The sequence below is a fragment of the Ceratina calcarata genome, unplaced genomic scaffold (genome assembly GCF_001652005.2).
Source record: "Ceratina calcarata isolate Rehan_Ccalc_2016 unplaced genomic scaffold, ASM165200v1 scaffold93, whole genome shotgun sequence".
NCBI classification, from domain to species: domain Eukaryota; kingdom Metazoa; phylum Arthropoda; class Insecta; order Hymenoptera; family Apidae; genus Ceratina; species Ceratina calcarata.
Window position 1 is genome coordinate 250,327 of NW_017180684.1, and position 18,939 is coordinate 269,265.

Below are 18,939 nucleotides of genomic sequence, written 5' to 3' on the forward strand. Positions count from 1 at the left end.
CAGTATATAATGTACATGTATATTTGATTCGCGGTTGCGTAAAAAGTTATGTAACATATTTTCTTGAAAATAAAGATTGATTTCCGTGAAGACGAAGAGATCGTCACGCGTGATTATTTCGGTGACCGTATCCTTGTTTCGCGTGATTCATGCATAACCAGAATACCGGAAGAGGAGAATGTATACTTGTGACCGCGAGAAATATGATCAAGTCCAGTTTCTCAAGCTGTCTTCCGTAGAAACTTAGTTTCGCGAAACGGTTCTCGGTTTATTGCTCGCGCATACGTTTGATTTAAAGTTTCTACACCAGAATTATTATCCTCAAAGTGTGCTCCTTAGATAGCAGCGAGAGATTATTTGTAAAATCAATTTACTGCAACGGAATCTGGAATATTATTGGTTTCACTAATCGAATTGTGTGTACTTGTTTATTGGTTCGACAGCTGCAATTATAAACAAAACTAATCTTAATTAACATCTCTTGGGGACGAAATCAAGTGATTGGATTTGCTGAATTAGTTGAACCAGGACCTGACTCGAGACCTTTATTCGTCGAATGACTCGTCTAACCAATTGTACTATCCAGGCCATCGCCAATTCCTTTATTCCCTGTTTAGAAATTACCAATACGATTGCGACAACGTTCAATCTATATTTATTTTAAGTGATTTTCTGCGTAATAAACAAATTCTGTGGTTCGTTGAATAAGTAATCCATTAGGATTCAAATGATTTTCTTCTATGCCTGATCAAATTAAAAGATATCCCACTAAAATATAGTTTAGAGTATAAAAATGAATAAGACAACGTTCGGATCAAAATATAAAAATTGTACGATAATCGTAGACGTAATATCATTTTTTGCGAATCGTAAAATCGGTGAGTATCGGCTAATTGGATTTAGCGAAGCAGGACGCGGAGACCTTTCATCGTCGAACGATCGATCTGACCAATTGAACTATCCAGGCCAGGGATGAATTATTCTCCGCTAATTGTCGGTCTAACGATCGAATCGTCACCCGTCCTATATCCGTGAATTATTTAAACCGCGAACTGAACAGCTATTAACCCTTCGCGAGGCCTGTCACGAGCTCAAGTCTTCTGTGTTCTGAATGAATCGCTTAAATGACACAATCCTATACGGTAAAATTCCATTTATTGTGCAACCGACATTGTCCGATGCTCTAGCAGTTACACTTAAAAAATGATACGACAGTATAATCGTAATGATTATTAATTACGATATACTTACTATAAATCTTGCCAGTCGAATCGTTTTATTTTCTACGATGAGTCTTCTATGATCTTTGAGATATGAACTATCGTAAATCGCGGGAGATGCTGGAGGGAGCGCGTGGTAAAAATAATTGAAGATCGCTGGAAGCAGTTTGTTATGAAAACCGCAGCGATGACGATGTGCCGAAGGAGTTAAGGGCTCGGTCCGAAACTTACGAACCTCGTGCCCGAGGTCTTTGTACCGTGAAGTTTGCTTTATAAATATCACCCAGCGCACCGGACTGTCCAAAGAAACAAACCGCGCATCTTTCCCTGCCTCGGTTGCAATGAAACCGTTTTACGTTTTTGATCCATCGTTACTTACCACCCTCGTTACTGTCTTAAGCATCGTCGTACTAACAGATTGATGATAGCAAAAATTCATTTTCATGGTTCATGGTAGGACAATAATGGCATGAAATATGTATTTTATTAAAAATATTCACAACTTGTGTAAGACGAAAGTAAATGTTACCATAATTAAACATGGTATCATACAATTTGTACTGATTCTAGCAATGATTTTCTTTGTACACGTGACGAGGTAAGTCTAAATAAGATTTCTATGATAAAACACCGTACTTAACTGGTCTTCGGTCACCGCGTGACAAGCGTGATAAAAAGTGTCACGCGAATGCAAATGGATCGGTGCGTTTCCCCCGACGCACCGTTCACCGTGGCAATTATTCCGAATCGTCGTTTATTTCTTTGTAACGTTGCTGGGTCTTTCGCCACAACGCCTGCTTCTTTTCCGTCGTAGAATCTAGTTCGATTGTAGGAAATTCGCTCGCTGCGCCGAGACCGGTTTTGCTCGGATTATTCGTCATAGATACCTGCAACCAGAGAGTATACATAAATGAATAATCTACTACGCTCGAGATAAACGGCATTTTTCTTCCCACGTAAACATTTTTACATAAACGCGTTCTTACTTATTGCTATCTTTCCTGTATCCGTACATTTAATTACAGCAAATGGCTACCTTACGTAATTGCATAGTGTTATATTAATTTTTTATTGTACGGCCAGATACAAAACTGGTCCTGCGTCGGAAATATTGAATATGCATTTGCGAATTGAAAACTAGCTGTATAGAAAATATATATTCGATCGCTGTATGAATTTATAATTTTTCTCATACAGTACACGTTTCGACCAGACGTTTCATTGCTTGTAATTGCTTGGCGATTGAAACGGTTAAAAATGAAATAACGAATCGTTTGATGAAACTTGCATTCCCGCGAAAAATAGAAGAAAACCCAATGGCTTTGGAACGCCGTCATCCGTCTACTGAGATCTTGTATACCGTTCGTCGTGTCGCGCTTAATTCTCGACGTCTCCGTCGCGAGAAAGAAAAAATGAAATCGAAGGGGGTACGAGGCGAAAGAATATTCGGCGCTCTTATCGCGGCGCGGGAGGGAGAGGAGCTTACTTTAAGTTTTGACTCTCAACCACCGGGCGGAACAGCTACCCTCTCTCGGTTCGTATTTAGGCCAAGTGGGCTCCCCCGTCTGGTCTGGCTTGTAAATGAGACCCCTATCTCCTAGCCTCGTCGACACTTGACTTAGTTGGTCGAAAGGAGAAATAGACGAAAACGAAAGAATGGGAAGAGTGTAAAAAGGAAACGAGGAAGGGGTCCGAAAACACGAAAACAACGAGCCAGCTGAAAATAAATATCCATCCGCGAAAAATCGTCTCGCTGCAGACTCGTAAAATTCACATAAAATATTCGGCAAGAATTTGTTACCCAGAATTTGAGGAGAGATACGACAAGACGGACGAGGGTGTTTTTATAACCACGTGACGATCAAATTTCGAAATATTGGATATGCAGAAAATACGAGGAAACATATAAAGACATGCATCGGAAGTACAATAATTATTTTTGAAATTTACGTCTTGGAAGTAGTATTTTGCACGAAAATCCGCAGACTACAGACAATTGATTTAGCTGTAAAAATATCGTGAGACAGTGGTTCGAAAGGCAGCGCGGGTTTCAATTCATTTTCGCGAAGAGGCTCGGCGGATCTCGAGATGCCAGGTTCCTTTGCTCACTAACTGTGGATCATCTTTTAAAAAGAACCACGCTCTGAAGTATAAGCATAGCCGGAAAATGCAACATAGGCGAACGAAAGGTTTTAACGTAGTCGAGTGTTCTTACTTTCGCTCACGTGGAATTCGCCAAGCTACAGAAACAACTCGTTAAAGAAACGGTGGTTATAAAACCAAGGAATGATGAAATATAATAATTAACACGGTTTTGATAAATTATTGGGTCGCTGCATTCATTTTTACAAGTTTCTTGTCCAGCTTTTAGCGGTACGCTTCGATTTCCCGGCGAATTTTTCCAATACTTCCACTGATTTAATTTCCAATCGATGTGCAAGCATTCAGTTTATTTACAACAATGACGTAGAATGAATATAAAGTGACCTGTCTCAGGGTACACGAACGAACGAATCGATGCATCTTATATAAGATATTATTTACCCATACTTTCTACATCGTGTAAAGAATTCGTCAAGAATATTTAATTAACGTACACGTTTCCCTGTTCACAATCACAAATTACCGTTTCCTTTATCTATCCAAAAGAATCGTATCATCTTTCAGGACTCCTATTGAGAGATTCGTGAAAAGGAGAGGACAGGGAAATATGAGAACAGGATCAGGAGATGGAGAGCGTTATCGGGCGCGTGAAATGAGCGCTCGTTACCCGATTGACGAGCCCGCGAGACAGACGTTCGGGAGCAAAACGGCTCGACTCGAGTTTCGCTTTCTCGCTCGACGATGACGGCGGCAATGATGCATCCGTCTGGCCTGGCCTGTCTAGACCACTTATATATATTATAACCGGCGCTCGCTCGTCCATCCTCTCCTCATCATCCTCATCTCGCGAAAGACGAACGCCACGACCTCTCCTCCTCCTCGTCTCTGCCTCTTCTTCGCCCCTTCTTAACCACCCCCGCCAATAAGACCCTCTATTTTACCTGATTTATGTCACGAAGATGATCAATCTTCTCGGTGGAGAAACGTTACCCCAGAATTAGTTTCCCTGTTCATCATTATGTCCTCGCGTACGTTTTTAATGGTCAACGTGACGGCCTCGTGTGCCTTTTATCGTCCTGATAATTCAGACACCATAGGTGATACGACGTTAAACTTTTCAGAGACATTTCCTCGAGTTCAATGCAATATGAAAGGATTGTTGTTTCTCCTGATAGAATTCGTGTTATAAGAGACTGTACGTGGGCCATCGACCGTTTGCGTTCTAAACTCGTCACAGCTGCTGGCGATGGACAGATGGTAGAGACGATACCGGGATTACTTATTAAAAATGGATTAAAAGCGTCTGCGACACGATCGCGACCGTTTCCTAATGTACGATGCAGACAGATATAAATCGGTTGAACCAGCCAGATAATATAACTGTAACCCCGCACGACGGTCAAGTGAACCAAACGACGTCTCGATCATTGAATTATTTCCATCAAGTCCAATCGATGACTCGAATGTCGCGACCCGAATATAGCTTGCTTATCTTGTTCTTTTAAGAAAGAAAGTTCTCGATTTATGAATGTTTATGACATTTAGCCGGGCAGGCGCGATTTCAACGAGTATAAATAATTCAGAGGATATCAACTGCGATAGGTAGATCAATAATAATGTGAAAAATTTCATTTCAGAATAATTAAGCAATGATTCTCAGACCTACTAGAATCAATTTCCGGTTGAAATGATTGTAATGTTTTAAATTCTTATTCTCGATTGACACTCGTACTACTGCATTGTTCCAATCGACTTGAATTACATGAAAAGACAATAGTGCTTCTCCTCGAAAGTGGTCGTAAAATGAATAAATGAGGCATAAAACCTCTGGGGAGGCAATGTGATAACCGATACTGAGTGCCAAGACGTAAGCAAAAAGCTGAGAAATAGGTAACGGATTTTAAGCGACTAAACGAATAAAACAAGCAATCACGAGTAACGTTACCGTAATTGCTAGTCTATCTATAGACCGATGTTACTCCATTGTTCAGTAAAAATCAGACGTTCTATTATATTGCATTATTAAAATCGTAAATAAGAATATGATAAAACTGATATGTAAAATAAATGAAGGGATGGATCGACGAATTATCACGTTTAGTACGCTGATGGGAATTTCCATCGAGAGAAAGGCGACGACTCGACCGGAATCGAAGCACAGAGGTACGGTTGCACCTTTGAACTTTGAGGCCACAGGTCGAGGGGGATGGTAGGAAATTCCGGGGCTGGAGAACGCACGCCAGACTAGACACGGCATGGAAGCGAACAGCCGGAGAGGAGAGGGGGCATCCAGATAAAACGGTGCCGGCACGTTGGTACAATAACATCGAGAATTCGCGGACCCGCCGGCGGCGGTAGGTGGTTGGGTGCCAGACGGTCTGTGCCAGTTCGAAAGTTTGTCCCGGTTTGCCCCGTCTGGCACGCCGGGAAGCGCGACGCACGTGCACCGCACCTTGACAGGTTGAATATGGGCTCCCGGTACCGCGGAGACAGCATATTGGGTTTGAAACTTTGCTCGTTTACAACGTCGCCACTATGTCTGCCACCGGCGGCGGCGGCGGCGGCGACGCTCTGTTTTACCTGTGAAAATAAACGTCGCGACGCGAGCTTTCTCTTACCCTCCGTCCTTCTCTTCACGCTTTTCCGAGCGGTACGTGCGTCGCCCTTCTTTTCCACCACGGTTCTCCGATACGCGACTCTCGAACCGATGACAACGGCAAAACTGAATGAGCAACGTGTCTTGACTACGCTGCGAATTTTCAGCTTTGGCAGAACTAATGACGTCTACATCACTGATACAAATAAAAGTCCATTGGTTCGAGTAGTGTAGTAATTATCACATTTTTATTACGTTTTACGTGGCCGAGACTTCGCTAGAATAATTTCTCGCGTAATTATTCGAGAGACGGTGGTAAAGAAGTAAGAAAACATCCGGCGGTTGGGACCTCTCGACTAGATCGAATTAAAAGCGTTGATCGCGAAGCGTGCACCGAAATAACTTAAGGCAGAGGATAAGAGCAGCTCGCGGGCCCTCGGGGAAAATGTGGGCCAATTACTTTCGGTCAACGTTTTCCCAGGCAAATACTCGAAAGCGAGTCACCAAAATGAAACGGGCAGGAAGTTCCCGTCGCGTCGCGCCGGATCCTTCAGCTGTTGGTTCTTGCGCAGCCATCGGAGCCGACGATCTCTCTTGGTCGCCGAGCCGCGGCATGTTTGCACAGAATTAATTAGTGTTTGGTCGTCTATAGACTCTGGACTTGCTAGACTAAACTAGATAAACTAAGGCGCGGGTACCCCCCGTCCCACGGTTCTCGTTGCACCTCAACTTCTTCTTCGTGTCCGTGTTTAAACGCGGATCCGCGCAAAGTGCATCGAGACGCATACTTCCGGGTTCGTCGAAGAGGTCGGCCGAGCTTTCATATTTTTCTCAAATAATCTTTCTCTGAATTTAACAGTGAAATAATATTATATGTATAATTTTCTGTTACGCGCAGAATCGGAATCTTACCAACAGAAATTCTTCGTATGCACGTTTCACTTAACACTTATGTTAATGCTCATCATGCATGTAGAAAGAAGAGGGACTATTAAATACAACAGAAGGAACGATCAGACGAGCCAAGAGATCGTCGGCCTGTCACTTGTTCGTTCGCGGAATGCATGCACGTGCATGTGCATCCATCCTAGACAAATGGGCAGGCGTAGTCTTACATGCGGCATTCAAACGTGAGCGCTTGCACATGTAGCATAGTACACATTTTGGCGGCTTTATGGGTGGCAGACACGAAGGGACGCGCATCCTCGCCAAACTCGACGCGACGTCTCTCCGATGTCCTGTCCCATTACCTTTTTAGATTTCCTTCCTGTAAACCTCTCGCATCATTAATTAATTCTATTTTTATTACCCCTGCATTAACCTTGCATAGTTTAATTCCTCATTGTACGACACGCTAATTTAATATCCAACTGGACAAAACGCATATATAATTCCATTTTCCTAAACACGAATCCTTTTGTTAAAAGAGAAACCGAGTAAAAAATGTTAACATGTTAACACGTTAGACATCGAGAAAGATCAGATATAACCGTTGGAACGTTTCATGAAAAGGTTGTCAATGGAATATAGTGAAGTGAAGTTCGCGGAGCTCGAATGTAGGACGGGTTAATGCCGTGTACATCGGCGATGAATCGGCGGGGTGCACCGTGTCGGCGGTGGTAGAGGCAGACAGACAGGAAGACATAGTCTTACATGAGGCACTCGGCCGCTTGCACATGCACGCTTTGGCGGCTTTGAGCGGAGAGCAGACGTTAGATACAGACAAAGCGGAGGGGGGGAGGTAGGTTATGCAGCACGTCCTGACCGCCGCGTGAGCATGGTCGCGCGATAATCCTGTGATGGATGTCCCTAGGTAGTCGGTAAGCCCTGGCAGCCAGGCTGCTCGCCGGTTCGCGTCGGTGTGTTTACCCAGACGGAAGCCGTCTGGCGGCGATAGGAGGACCGGAGAGCTCGAGCCATCGCCGCGTCGCAGTGTGTGCAGGCGATACGTCGCTTCTACTTCGACCACCACCAGGATATGCACCGAGACGGCGGCGTTTCAACAACGTATCTAGCCGGGAGTAATCGCGACGGCGCGGCAGCCGAGTAGACCGGGAACGGCCACTTTTTTTCGATCGTACACGATCTGATTGATCGCGGCGATCATCCGCGCGATGGGCACCAACGCGACGGGTACACGCTGTTTTGCGTCGCCGCCCTGGGAGGTGATGTGTGAAGATGATCGTCTCGCGATGAAAGAAAGGGTGGAAGCGGTACATCGGTGTTGAGCGAGTGATCAGAATCTGGTAATTCGACTGACGGTCACGATTAAATTAAATGAACTTGCGATTGGAGAAAAATATTGAGAGAGATACAACGGCGGTATGGAAATCGATTTAATGAAGAATAATTCTCTATCGTCCTCCTCGTACATAAAAATTTTTAATCATTTCAAGACTAGGCCAAAAAGATCGATAAGAAATTCTGAAGCATTGGCTGACCACCGACGTCCGTGTCTACTGAATGACTAATAGGCGCTCGAATTTACTTCCGTAATAAAATTAATAATGGTTAACAACGATTAATAATTTATTATTCATTAATAATGATCATTATTAATGATAACTGCTGTACGTAAAGGCCGAGCTAGAATTTATTCCATAATTTTTAACTTGCAACGTGCGCTCCTCCCCATCTATTAAGTACCTCTCACAGGATATGGATTTTTTTATTTTAGCTCACAGATCTCTGTTTGAAAATAAACGTGCTGTGTGTACTTTATACGCAAAACTCGTTAAACCGAGGCACGCGGTGCATCTCTTGCGTAAACTCATATCCGAGCTTTAATGGTATCGTGTCTAATCCGGATGAACGAAAACCGAATGAAGCGGATTCACTCATTTCTGCTGACGAGTCTATCTCAAAGGCTGTTTAACTCTCAAACGCATAACGTCATTTCGATTATTCTACAAAAAGAACATCGAAGATATTCACGGTAGTCTGCATTTTTATATTTCATTTCTACTTAGCAGGGACGTCGACTTGACAGACGTTTGCACGTATGTGTTTTTCTCAGTATTTTAGTAGAACGTATCAACGTCCATCAAAATAACGGTCGTGCATCTCTAGGGTGCCAAATCGTGAACGAAGAAACAGTTAATCCTTCAATTGGCCGTAACAGTTTAACGTGCAGAACTAAATAATATTCTTTTGAACGACTCATTGATCCTCAGCCGAACGCATAAGCCCGTTAATTGCCCTCGGGAAGCATCGCGGGCATTTAATCAATTACTTCGTCAAAGGAGCCAAAGGAGGTTTCAATCATGCACAATAACGTGTTCTTTCTGGCGGTGGACTATCTCGTTACGTCCCGTTCCACGGGATCCACCGTGAGCGAGCGAGCGGCTCGAGCTCGTCGATACGAGTCAGAGCCGGCTGCCGCTGGTTGTAATTAATAGATCTCTCGTTGTACATATTTGTATGTCGGGTCTGGCCGATTGTTCGGACAATGTACCGGCCGTGTGTCGGCGGCACGGACGCACACCTCGTCTAGACCGATCGACCGCTCCTGGCTGCCGGATTCCTGGCCAGGCTAACGTTACGGACAGCCGACGTACGTACATACGTACGTGTACATACGTGGACGTATGCATCACGTGCACACGTACACTCCCGCTCATAAATCTTAGGATACATAAATCAATATAATGCTACTACGATCGAGAGAATATAATGAATTTGTATGTTCAAATTCTCTGAATCGTTTACAATATGTACTTTAAAGTATCCGTCCTACGCATCTCGTTGATTAAATCGGCTAAGATTTCCTTCGGAAGAAATCAAATGCAAACTATGAATCTCAATTCAACTACGCTGTCAAGGCTTCCTGACGCAAGATCGTCTCTTCAACACGTCTGCTCGTAAGAAAACTCATTATGCATAATCTTGGATTTTGATTCGAGTGCTCCTAGGACTTATGAGCGGGGGTGTACGTGGGTGTACGTACAGAGACCAGTTGGACGGACTGTTAAACCGACGACGCGGTTACGTATACTACGAGCGGCCCTCCTGCGTACACAGCATTATGCGCTCGCGTCCGGTTCCTCCTGGCTGAGCTCCGGTTAATTTCGTTCCGTCTCTACGTGTATCCCTGGGGTATATCGCGGCACGGTGCTGCGGATCCGTTCCGGGACTCGCCGCCAGCGAGACTATCCTCTATTACTCCTTTTTTTTACCGCCGCATTTTTCGCTAATCTCCGTCGGTCGATGCTTTTTGCCACGGCTTCTGTATCCTCCGCGAATACTGATTTCATACTAAAAGCAGAAATGCTTTTAGTCCTTTCGGGAGACGATTTTCTGAGCCCCGATTGCTCACTCTTGATTACGACCATTTCGATTTTTTATTCGAAGGTTGCTATTCAAATTTATTTCTTGACATTGCTATAAGTTATTTTTATATCACTGGTTATTATACGCATTTTCACTTTAGTGTCGATAAAACTTTAAATATATTCATCATAAAAAGTATCTCGTATTTCTTTTATAGAATTCGTGTTTGATCAATCAAATTCTCATTATACGAACTCATATTTTGCGATATGCATCAAGCGTACGATTCATGGAACGTTTCATATCGTTCCGGTGGTCTGATTAAGATATTTGCAACGCGAGAATGTTCTAACGCGATACGATCCCCTTCGTTTCACAGTCACTTATTGAACGCGGTGAGAACATACTCCATATTCCTAACGGGAAAATTCTTTCAGTATCTTTTATGTTTGAACCTGAATAAAAACCGAACGGAATTCGTTTTTAGGCATTCGATTTTTATTAATACAAATGCCTAAACGATTCAGAGAGGAAATCATAATCCACTGGCAGGTACAACAATTAGGTGAATTCCCTGTTTCAACACCTGCAGAATCGAAAACGTGAAAAACGGAGCAACAGACGGAACAAAAGCCAATAAAGTGGTGAATCGCTCGCGAGTATATGCGGGTGTACGGAGGCGGTGAGAAAAAAAGGGGGCTTGGCGAGTAAACAGGGCAATCTGCGGCGCTACGCGACGCGATGCTCGGCCAATCCGACGGTGCACCCGCATGCACCGAGCGGTGCACCTATCTCAGCTGCACGGTGCGTTACGTGCAAACGCGTTTACGCTCGGGAGCGTGTGTAACGACACCTGCACAATCTCTGATCCCCGTCGCGTCTATGCAATGTACATATGCACGTTCCCCCTCCCCCTGTCCGCGCGCTTTCTTATCTCTCTCACGCTTCCCTCGTCCTCTCCGCGTTATGCACTTGCTCCGTACGCTGTATTAGCGCTGATAAAATGTGGAAATTGTGGAACGAAATCTTAATTGAATTTAAAATAACATTGCTACGTTCGAGCCGATAAGAGTCTCTGCCCGGAGTTAAATTGGGAATGTAGAAATGAGAAGTGGATTTACAAGAAATACTCAAAGGCGGAGAATCTCTTTCGAAGGGATGAATAAAAAGACAGAGAGGGGAAATCGAGGTGAGCAATAATCTGGTGGCCATGGTTAGTCAGCGGATCGGCGTCTAGACGGCAGGGACGTTTGTGTTGGATTTATTTGTGACAGTGGGTTCCCACCTGTTGCCTCCCGCGCCCCTTACGAAACGCACCGCTACGACTTCTCTTTTTGCCCTTTTTCTTTCCTCCTCCGTTTCCACCCTCCGCCTCGGCACCACCTCTTTCCCTGTTTCTCGCCGTACACGCACGTACGTACGTCTCTCCGAGTATTTACGTGCACCGTGTCTCTCCCTCTCTCTTTTCCGCTCTCCCAATCCGTTAGCGTACCATAAATCCTATGCGTTCTCCATTCACTCCAGCCAGTCCTTCCTAGCATTCCCTCCTCGCGTTGCAAAACAACGCGGCGCAAAGGAGGACAGGCTTCCTCCCTTCCTCGCCGAAGGTTCCATTTCCCCCTCCCCTTCCCCTCGGCCCGTGTACCGCCGCCCACGTCGAGCCAGGCATTCGCGCTGCCCCGGAGAATTAGCCCGTATCGCCAGAGAGAGGAACTGGAGTAGAGAGCGGCGAGGGAGAGAACTCGCCCCGGCGAGATTAAAGAACGCTTCGTCAGTGACTTTGGAAATTTCGGCGTCCTGGCTGACGCACGTCGGAAGCGGGATTTAATTTAAAGAGACGACCCCCGAGGTCCTGCTCCTCGATTACGGACCGAAACTTTTAATACCACGTGGACCGACTGATCTCTCCTCGTGGAGTTTAACGATCACGGTTAAACAAAAGAAAGAACAATCTCATATGAACTCGTATTTTTGCGTCATTATAAATTGAAGTTTCTAGAATGATCGCATCGTGTCATGAGTAAGATCATCGCAACTTGCTGCAAATTTATTTAATACGCTTCCCTTTGCTGAGAACGTGATGGATATCGGTAATTTACTGCCTGAATGTAAATCAAATTGCGCACACTTCGAGACGGTCACGGTACAGCGAATTTCTCTCAAATTAACTTCTCCTTTATAATAGTCCACTTTTACAAACAAATATCGCGACGGCGCGGCTTAACGATCTGTTTTTGATTTAAATTTATAATCGGGCATAAATCCGGCGGTTAGCTGAATAATAGTCTCGGTTAATGCTTAATATGAACGAACCGAAATAAACAAAACCAGTTTATATAAATAACAGCGGCAGATATACGACGTGGTACACGCCCAGGAACCACGTATACGCACTATATTATAAAAACGCAATTACGAGCCCGTTGAAAATGATAAGTAACGAAGCCAACTTTATGGACGCGGGTATATAAAATTAAGGCTGAAGATGAGCGTTAAAAATGTTGTCCCGTAATTTTCGTAATTTACAGGATGGACGTATGTATCGCTAAGTGACTATATACCATATCCCCGTCTCCTTCTTTTGTATACCCCATCGTGACGCACTCCACGTTGCACAAGATGGGATTATAAAATTACTGCCTTCATTCTTTATGAGTAACTATCGTCTTAATGTAATAATATAAATTGATCGAATGTATAAAAGTAACATGTGTGATTTAACCCCCGGTGCAAGTGTTAAAAATAGATAAACGTCAAACATCGTGTCGATTTTCGATCGTACTAACTTCCTTGCAGAACACCTAATTAAAAAACGACTACATCCTGCAGAAATTATGTAGCAATAATAAGGCACGCAAGAAAATGTTGATTAAGCGGTTCTACTAGGAGAACGCGAACGCGATTTATCGTCGCTGATCTTTGCCATAAATGATAATATAACATTGCACACGTCCCGAGCCTCCGGGTAGTTTTAATCTATCCAGCCGAAGCTGATGTATTAATTGCACGCGATTGTGACTTATAATCGTTCCCAGCCGCTTTATCCGCGCATCGGTTCCATCGTGCTCCGGGGTTTTATTAGCCGACTTAATGAAAGTGTCCGAATGCGCGAACGAGAATTTCCAGGAGCGAACAAGCGTGAAGAAGAGCTCTGGGCTACCTTTTCCCAGGATCCTGCGGAGCCCTGAGGATCGCTCGAGCATGGAGATGAGAGAGTGGACGGAGGCGAGCCGATCGTAGCCGGAAAAAATCGGCATATCTGCATAAACCGGCACGAAGATCAGAGGAAAAGATTGCGCGGTTTTTTTCGCATAACTTTGTACCGTTCAGCCGTGACCGACGCGACGCCCAGGACGACGACGACGAGGACGACGACGGCGACGACGACGACGAGGAGGAGGAGAAGCCGTTACGGTGCATACACGCGAAACACGTGGACGAATAGTCGAGTACTTGAATGACCGTAGCTCGATGCGCGTGCACGATAAGTATTATGCGAACTAGCATGAAGCGTAGAAGCGATTCGCAGGTCGTTGGGCGATCCCCCTCGAGCGATACCTGATAAGATTGGGTGGAACAAGTCACCGCGGAGAAATCCGAGGAAAAGGGTGGATGGAAAGTTATAATCTTGGGGCCGGAGCGACGGCGTGTAGAAAGTGAAATCGGCTTGATGGGCGCGGAGATTAAATTTACTTGCTGTTGAAATATTACTTATTAATAATATACGGAGTCCCTCGCAGGTCTTTCTCCCGGTCACTTTATGCGTCTTAAGAACATGGAACGTAGCGATCACGTGAAACATTTTTGTCTGTAATAATTCTCAGTATTTTAAATGCCATCCGTAAAATGAAAAATGGATAAACAATCGAAGTGAAGACGGTAGAAGACGTTGGTGAGACGAGGCTGAAGTAGCCGGGAGGCATTTTATTCTTTCTGAGTTTTCGACGATGACCTCCCAACGTTGTCCCGAATTCCAAAGACAATGGGTCCCCTCCAGGGCAACCGAGGGAGGTCGGCCCGATCCTCGCCGTATCCTTGCACTCTCTCTCTGCCTCCCCGCGTTACATAATATTGAAACGACCTTGCGTTCCGTCATACCACCTGCAGGCAGGACTGCACACGTACGCTCGGTGCGCAACTTCCGCTCGGGAACCCTCTCTCCGCGTCTCTCACCCTTCATTTCCCACTCTTCGTTCACCCCGCGTCTCCCCCGTTCTTCGCGATCTCGTCTTCTTCGGCTCGATTCGACCTTTCCGTTCCACGAGACGCCTCGCGCCTGCATTCTGCTTCCCGCGTCTTTTTCTTCTCTTACGACTATTTTTGCTTTCGCCAGAAGAAAAAGGGGCCGGTGGATGAATAGAAGGCAGCGGAACCGAGCAGGAGGAGGACGCTAGCAACAGGTTTTGGCGGACAAACAGGAGACCGGGAGAGTCGCGAGTCAAGACGTACGATTCACTTTTATCCGGCTCTTCTCTCTTTTCTTTTTTTTTCTTACTCTCCTGACTCCGTTGCGGACGTGGCGCGAATCAAAACACTCCCGATACGGACGCGGCGCCGATTATCCGGCGGAAAGAGGGAGTCTAAGACTCGATCCATAGGAACTGGGATCCGAGATATTCAATCGCGTTCATTACACGGTTTATCCGACATAATTGAATATAAATTTAATACAGAAATAAATGTATTTCCGAGGGTACCAAGGAAATTATTTCCCGATATAATCTACGCTTTCGATTTATCGTCTAGAATTTTCAATGCAACCCCAGAAAACTTTTAATTTCTCAAAGAGAAATCGTAGAAAGCTCTCGGAGCGAAAAAGATCTTATGGAAACACCACGAATCCACATTCCGTGCAGCGAGACTGCGTTGGATTATTTATTACGTCATTAATCAATCAGGTTTTTTTCACGCCGCGCCGTAAAGAGCGAGCAGATGCAATATGGAAACGAATGTAAATCGTAAAAGGCACTATGTACGTTACTACTACCGGCGAGATGCGTTCACGTTGTAACCGTGAAATGGCTCTCAGCAGCCGGTACGAAAGTCCATAAAACGAAATTGTTGCAGCTTCCTAGTGCACTTCTGGCACCGACTCGCGAGGGAGACGCGCGAAATCTAACGCGTTACATCGATTGCAATTGTTTAACGATCGACGTTACGAGCCTACTCAACTTTTACGGTCTCGAATAAATCGCAAGGACGTTGCATTATTTATAACCGTCGGCACGCAGTGATAACAGAGATTAAATGTTTCAAACCCTGTAAAGAATATCGTATAAGAAGACGGGAGAGGAATTAAGGACAGAATTTGTATTCCAGATGTCAATTTATTATCCAATTTCCAAAGAACTTCATGACTTTCCCAACACTTTGATTCTGCTTAAACTCCTCGAAGCAACGATAAAAATTGCATCCAACTGTTATCACGAGCATCTTAAGTATCGAATCTCTTTTTCTCCTGGCCCATTGGCGAATGCACTCAAATAAACGAACCCTGCCGAGATTTCATCCGGTCAGATAGGACACGCACCCGCCGACACCTGCTAACGGTACTTTCATAGCGAGCGCGACAATTTTGTACTTTATCGCGCGCACCCGGTTTACTGGCGATCGTCATCCGAGGACTTTACAATGTCTGGTTTACGGACTCGACTTCAACCCCCGAACCGGCCGTCCGTCTCTACCCTTCGTCCAGCTTCTCCTATCTTTTCGCACGTTCCGCGGGCTAGGGGTGCTCGTGTTTCCGGTTTACGATGTAGGTCATGCAAGCCTGGATATAGACACACGCGTAAAAACGAAACGGTCGATGTAAAATTGTAACAACCGGTGATGTGAAACGGCCAGACGAAGAGGAGAATAAACTTCGTTACAACGTTACGACTGTGATGCAGTTACTTTTATGTGCACGCAGATTTATAGAATTTCAGAGATCGTTACCGACTCTCATCTACATAATCGACCCTTTCCATCTTGTGACAAATGCAAACAATGTCTCGACGAACATTTTTTACCCAAGTGAAAAGCTTTTTAACACGATGTAACTAAGATTTAAGGACGAGAGTCTGTACAATAACGTGCCACCATGATTGAAGAAGAAAATCCCACGTACTACAATGTTTCCACTTTTCGCATAACGAATCACTATGTACAGCACGTTCGTTTACCATCCGTAAAATTGCTTCCTGTATTTACAAGACAGCAGAGACGGAGTCAGTGGTGAAATATATTAATTACTTCGCACTCGTTAGCGTGTACGTGCGCGTTAGCCACGGTCTGCGTCATGATCATACGTTCGCAGCAGCCGACCGGGAGCCAAGGTATTTTACGGACAAAAACTCGGCGCGGAAGAGAAACGACGTTCACTGAAGCGAGGATCGCGACGCGGTAGGAAACGCGAAGGGGGGTCGCAGACAAATTCGCCAGAAAAACGTCGGACATCACAGGGATAAAGATACAAGCAAATTATCAGGGACGCGTCGAGGCACACGGTACACACAGCCGAGAAGAGAACGACGCACGCGGCAGCGTCTCTTTCTACCCTTAATCCACCCCCACGGTGTACGTGTGACCCCTCCTTAAACGCGGGGGCGTGCAATAGAGCATACGATGCGTCTAGACAAAATAATGATTTGGATTTCAATACATTTGCATTCATTACCCGAGGGCACCTCTCTTCTCTCGCCCCCCGGTCTCATTCCCGTTTTCTCGTCCCTACCCCTCGCCCTCGCGACGATCCCCTCTACTATTCCGTTTCATGTCTCGCAGAGTTACGCTCGTTATCATACGAATGCTCTGCTCGTGCCGTCGGCGCTCGTTTCGTCGCCCGTCGAAATGCGATGCGGCCGGACGAGCGACCAGCGCCGGCCGCATCGCAGCCAGGACCAGTTTTCGCCGTCTGGCTTTCGCACACGCGTTTATCTTATACACGTACACTGATCTATGTCCCTGGCGCGCCGGGGTGTACCGTACATCGGATGGGTCAGTCGGAGGGTGGCGCGGAAACGGCAGAGGGCAATCCGTAGTTTTTTAACGCGTCGCGTCGCGTGAAAAAGGCGAACGAGGCCGGATCGCAACGGAGATCGTCAGAGTAACGACCGGTCGAGCAATCAACCCCCGCGTATGCGTTCCCCGTATGCACCTTTTGCATTGGACACACATGCTACGGCGACCGATGCCGTCGCGTCGATCCAGCGAAACGGGGAACGTCCCGTGCACGCAATTGACGATTGACGTCACCGGGATCGCGGCCGCACTAACACGCGCCCGGAGACAGACGTTTTCCGTCGATGCGTCGCGTCACGCCGTTCGCAATTTGTATCGCCAGCATCTGGCGTCTGGCGAACAATGAAGACGAAACGGCGGAGACCTCGAATTGATCGCGACGAAACGTCCGCGCTTTGAACATTTTTATATCCGCGTTTCATATGATAAACGAGAATTTTAGAAAGCTTTCGTTGTTAAGAAAAATGCTTCGATACGATGAATGAATTTATATTTACCTTCATTTTTTAAGTATATTTAAATGGTTTGTTTAATTGATGACATTTTTTTAAATTATGTTTCACTTAAGATGAAATTTCTTTCGCTAATTTATAAAATCAATAAATTGATTGAAATATTCTAATTAATTGTAATTTTATTTCTCTTTAATAAATTTATTTATATCAATTATGTTATATATCTACTACCGTCTAGCACTTACGTGTAGCACATTTATCATGCAATTAAACGAAAAATGAATGACAATGGGTGAAAGACTGAAGACTCACCGGTTCAGTTCGTCCATCTCCTTCCTTGCCCAATGATTGTCCCTCAGACCAGCCCATTTTCGACAGTAGCTTAAATCCTTTATTGTCCTTAGCTATCCGTCTGTAAAAAGAAAAATGGAAAATTTATTCTACTTTTAATTAATCATAGAACAAGACATCGACATTTTTATTTTAAGGAATGATCCACTTACGTATCCATAGAGCTGTGTTGCGTTTTGGCATGATGATTTAACGAACCGATGGACTGTCTTCGGCTCTGCGCTCTATCTTGATATCCCGATGCTAATTGACTAGCAGCCGCGACGTTATCTTTCTCCACGCCGAACTTAAATTTCAGTCGTCTCAATTCTTGCTTGTGCTGCTCCTTTTTGCAAATTTTGTTTTCCTCCACGTTACTGATTTGCTGGACGAGACCCGGTTCACAGTGACCGCAGGTTTCGTTGCCATTGTGTATGTGACACAACAGTTTCGTGGTACCGACTTGTACAATCGAACCGTGCGAAACTTCGTGAGGTTCGGATTCCTGCTTCGCCACTGACAGCCTTTTACCATTCAGAAACGTTCCATTTCTCGAACCCAGATCCGTGATCTTGTATATTTTCTTATCCTCGTCGTACGCAAATCTGGCATGATGCTGTACAAGATTTTTTCTTAACGTTTCGTATTTCATTCTTAGGCACATGAACGTTCAGTTTTTTCATTACTTACTTTACTGATATTTATATCTGGAATTAATACGGAATGATCGCCTTCTCGACCAAGTGAACCGCCTGTATAAGGGACTATGAAGAGACTTCCGACCCTCAGCTTTGGTAAATCAGTTTCTTTAACTATGATTCTCATACATGGTGGGTATGGTTTTGCTAGATCTGCATTAAAAATTATGTTTTAGAAAATGAATTAATGCTTCGAACGTTATTTTTACATGTCTTTGTAATATTAAATTAATATGCATGGCAACAATAAAATACAAAAATAATAA

At 44.8% G+C, this 18,939-nt stretch overlaps 1 protein-coding gene across 4 annotated transcripts in view; it reads right to left on the minus strand.

The window, feature by feature from the left end:
* Positions 1-1,685: 1,685 nt before the first annotated feature.
* Positions 1,686-18,939, minus strand: part of LOC108631722 (angiogenic factor with G patch and FHA domains 1) — a 21,192-nt gene continuing 3,938 nt past the window's right edge. For 2 of the 4 annotated variants that reach the window (XM_018035860.2, XM_026819120.1), the window contains 4 exons: positions 18,666-18,826; positions 18,149-18,591; positions 17,958-18,057; positions 1,686-2,107 (listed from right to left, as the gene is read on the minus strand). In XM_018035860.2, the coding sequence (XP_017891349.1) occupies positions 1,958-2,107; positions 17,958-18,057; positions 18,149-18,591; positions 18,666-18,826 (854 nt within the window). In that variant the 3' untranslated portion in view covers positions 1,686-1,957. Of the gene's footprint in view, positions 2,108-15,528; positions 15,683-15,707; positions 15,959-17,957; positions 18,058-18,148; positions 18,592-18,665; positions 18,827-18,939 lie in introns of those variants that run through there. The other 2 variants (XM_026819122.1, XM_026819121.1) reach the window with 2 other exon arrangements.